The following is a 1679-nucleotide window of genomic DNA, read 5'->3' on the forward strand; positions in this document are numbered from 1 at the left end:
GGGGTGGGGGTCTGCAGGGCTGGACATGGCACCTGGACCCTCGGTGGTGCCACATGTGCCCAGCACCAGCCCCGTTGTTGAAGGTCTCGTTTGCCTCGTGGGTAGACGGAGCCACTGGCTGTTGGCTCCTGGGGTCGTGGTGTGTCCTGCAGCGTCCGGCTGAGGAGCTGTATTGGGTAAAACCTTCCCAAATTGGGCTGCAGCCACCAGCTCCCGGCGTTTCCTCCAGGTGCACGTGCCATGACCACTGAGACAACCATGGAGATGGAAACGACCGAGACCACCACCATGGAGATGACCACGGAAACGAGCACCACCACCACCTTGCCCCCAAATTTATTCCCCAAAAGCACAGGGAGCAGGCGGCCCCAAACCTTCCCCTACGCCACAGTGTTCCCTGGCACAAACACCACGAACTTCCATTTTGGCAACAGTTCCACAGGCAGCGCCGTGTCCAACCACACTGTGGGGCCTGTCCTCCGCACCCCTGCCATCTCCCACATCAATGTCACCTCAAACAGCAGCAGCTGGGTCCCCCATTTCGGCACCAACAGCAGCTCTGCCGCTCCCACCACTGTAGATGGCAACCACAATGCCAAAAGCAACGGGAGCACCAGCACTCCGGTGTTTCCCACCCAGACAACACAAACGCCCACCGGGGGTGGCCCCAACCCCTCTGCCGTCCAGCTGCTCGTCCGTGTCCCTCTGTCCTTCCGCATCATCAACAGGAGCTTCAACGAGAGCCTGCGCGACCCGGCGTCGGCTGAGTACAGGAGCCTGAGCCGCACTGTCCTGACCATGGTGAGGGGCTGTGCTGGGGAGGAGCCACCTCACCTTGGGGTTCTCTATGGAAGAGAACATCCGCCCGGCTGGTTCTGAGTGGGGACAGGAAAAGGGGGTGTCCTCGGGGAGGTGGCCGTGACCTCAATGTTTCCTTCCAGTTCGAACACGTTTTTGGCTGCGCGGGCTGCATGGGCACGCAGACCTACACGGGGTGCAGCGAGCTGCGCTACAGGTGAGCAGAGCTGTGCCGGTGGGGATGGTGTGTCTCGGTGTTTCACCCTGCTGTGGAGCCCCTCGGGGGACAGTCTGGGTGCTGATGCCTCCTCCCATGCAGCCCAGGCTCGGTGGARGTCCAGTCCACCCTCGTGTTTGGGAACGGCAGTGACACCGTCACCCGCGACGCCGCTGAGCAGCGCCTGAGGAAGAGCCTGGATGAGAACGGCTTCATCATGGGCCTGCAGCTGGACAGCATCCAGAGTGAGAGGAGGCTGCAGGCTGGGGAGGAAGGGTGGCTGGAGCCTGGGGGGAGCTCGGGGGCTCTGTAAGCATTGCCCTGTCCTGGCTGATGCTGGGGGCTTGGTGGTGCTGTGATGGGTTCACTGTGTGTGAGGCCAATGCACATTCCCAGTGTCCGGCAGCACTGGGAAGAGCCAATGGATCCCACGCAGGAGGGCTCAGCCYCTGGTGTCCTGTCCCAGGGGTCTCTCAGGGCTCTGTCCCAGTTCTCCCCATGGTGCAGACCCAGYTCTGCTCTTTCAGGCTCTGCAGAGGTGGTGTCCCCAGCTCCAGTGCCCGTGGTCCCGGACTGGGCCATTGCTCTGTTGGTCCTGGTCAGCCTCCTGCTGCTGTTCAGCATCTTCACCTGCCTCCTGCTGATGGTGAGGCCCCATCCCCAC

At 62.4% G+C, this 1679-nt stretch overlaps 1 protein-coding gene across 1 annotated transcript in view; it reads left to right on the plus strand.

Moving 5' to 3' along the window:
- Positions 1-240: 240 nt before the first annotated feature.
- The window catches only part of LOC130588134 (mucin-1-like), a gene marked incomplete at its 3' end in the record, with an annotated part of 3898 nt that continues 2459 nt past the window's right edge, over positions 241-1679 (plus strand). Inside the window, exons 1-4 of the mRNA XM_057389095.1 lie at positions 241-801; positions 942-1015; positions 1118-1260; positions 1543-1661. Of these exons, the coding sequence (XP_057245078.1) occupies positions 241-801; positions 942-1015; positions 1118-1260; positions 1543-1661 (897 nt within the window). The remainder of the gene's footprint in view (positions 802-941; positions 1016-1117; positions 1261-1542; positions 1662-1679) is intronic.

This window comes from Malurus melanocephalus, unplaced genomic scaffold, assembly GCF_030028575.1.
Source record: "Malurus melanocephalus ecotype Western Australia unplaced genomic scaffold, MMel_1.1 scaffold_3455, whole genome shotgun sequence".
Classification (NCBI taxonomy): domain Eukaryota; kingdom Metazoa; phylum Chordata; class Aves; order Passeriformes; family Maluridae; genus Malurus; species Malurus melanocephalus.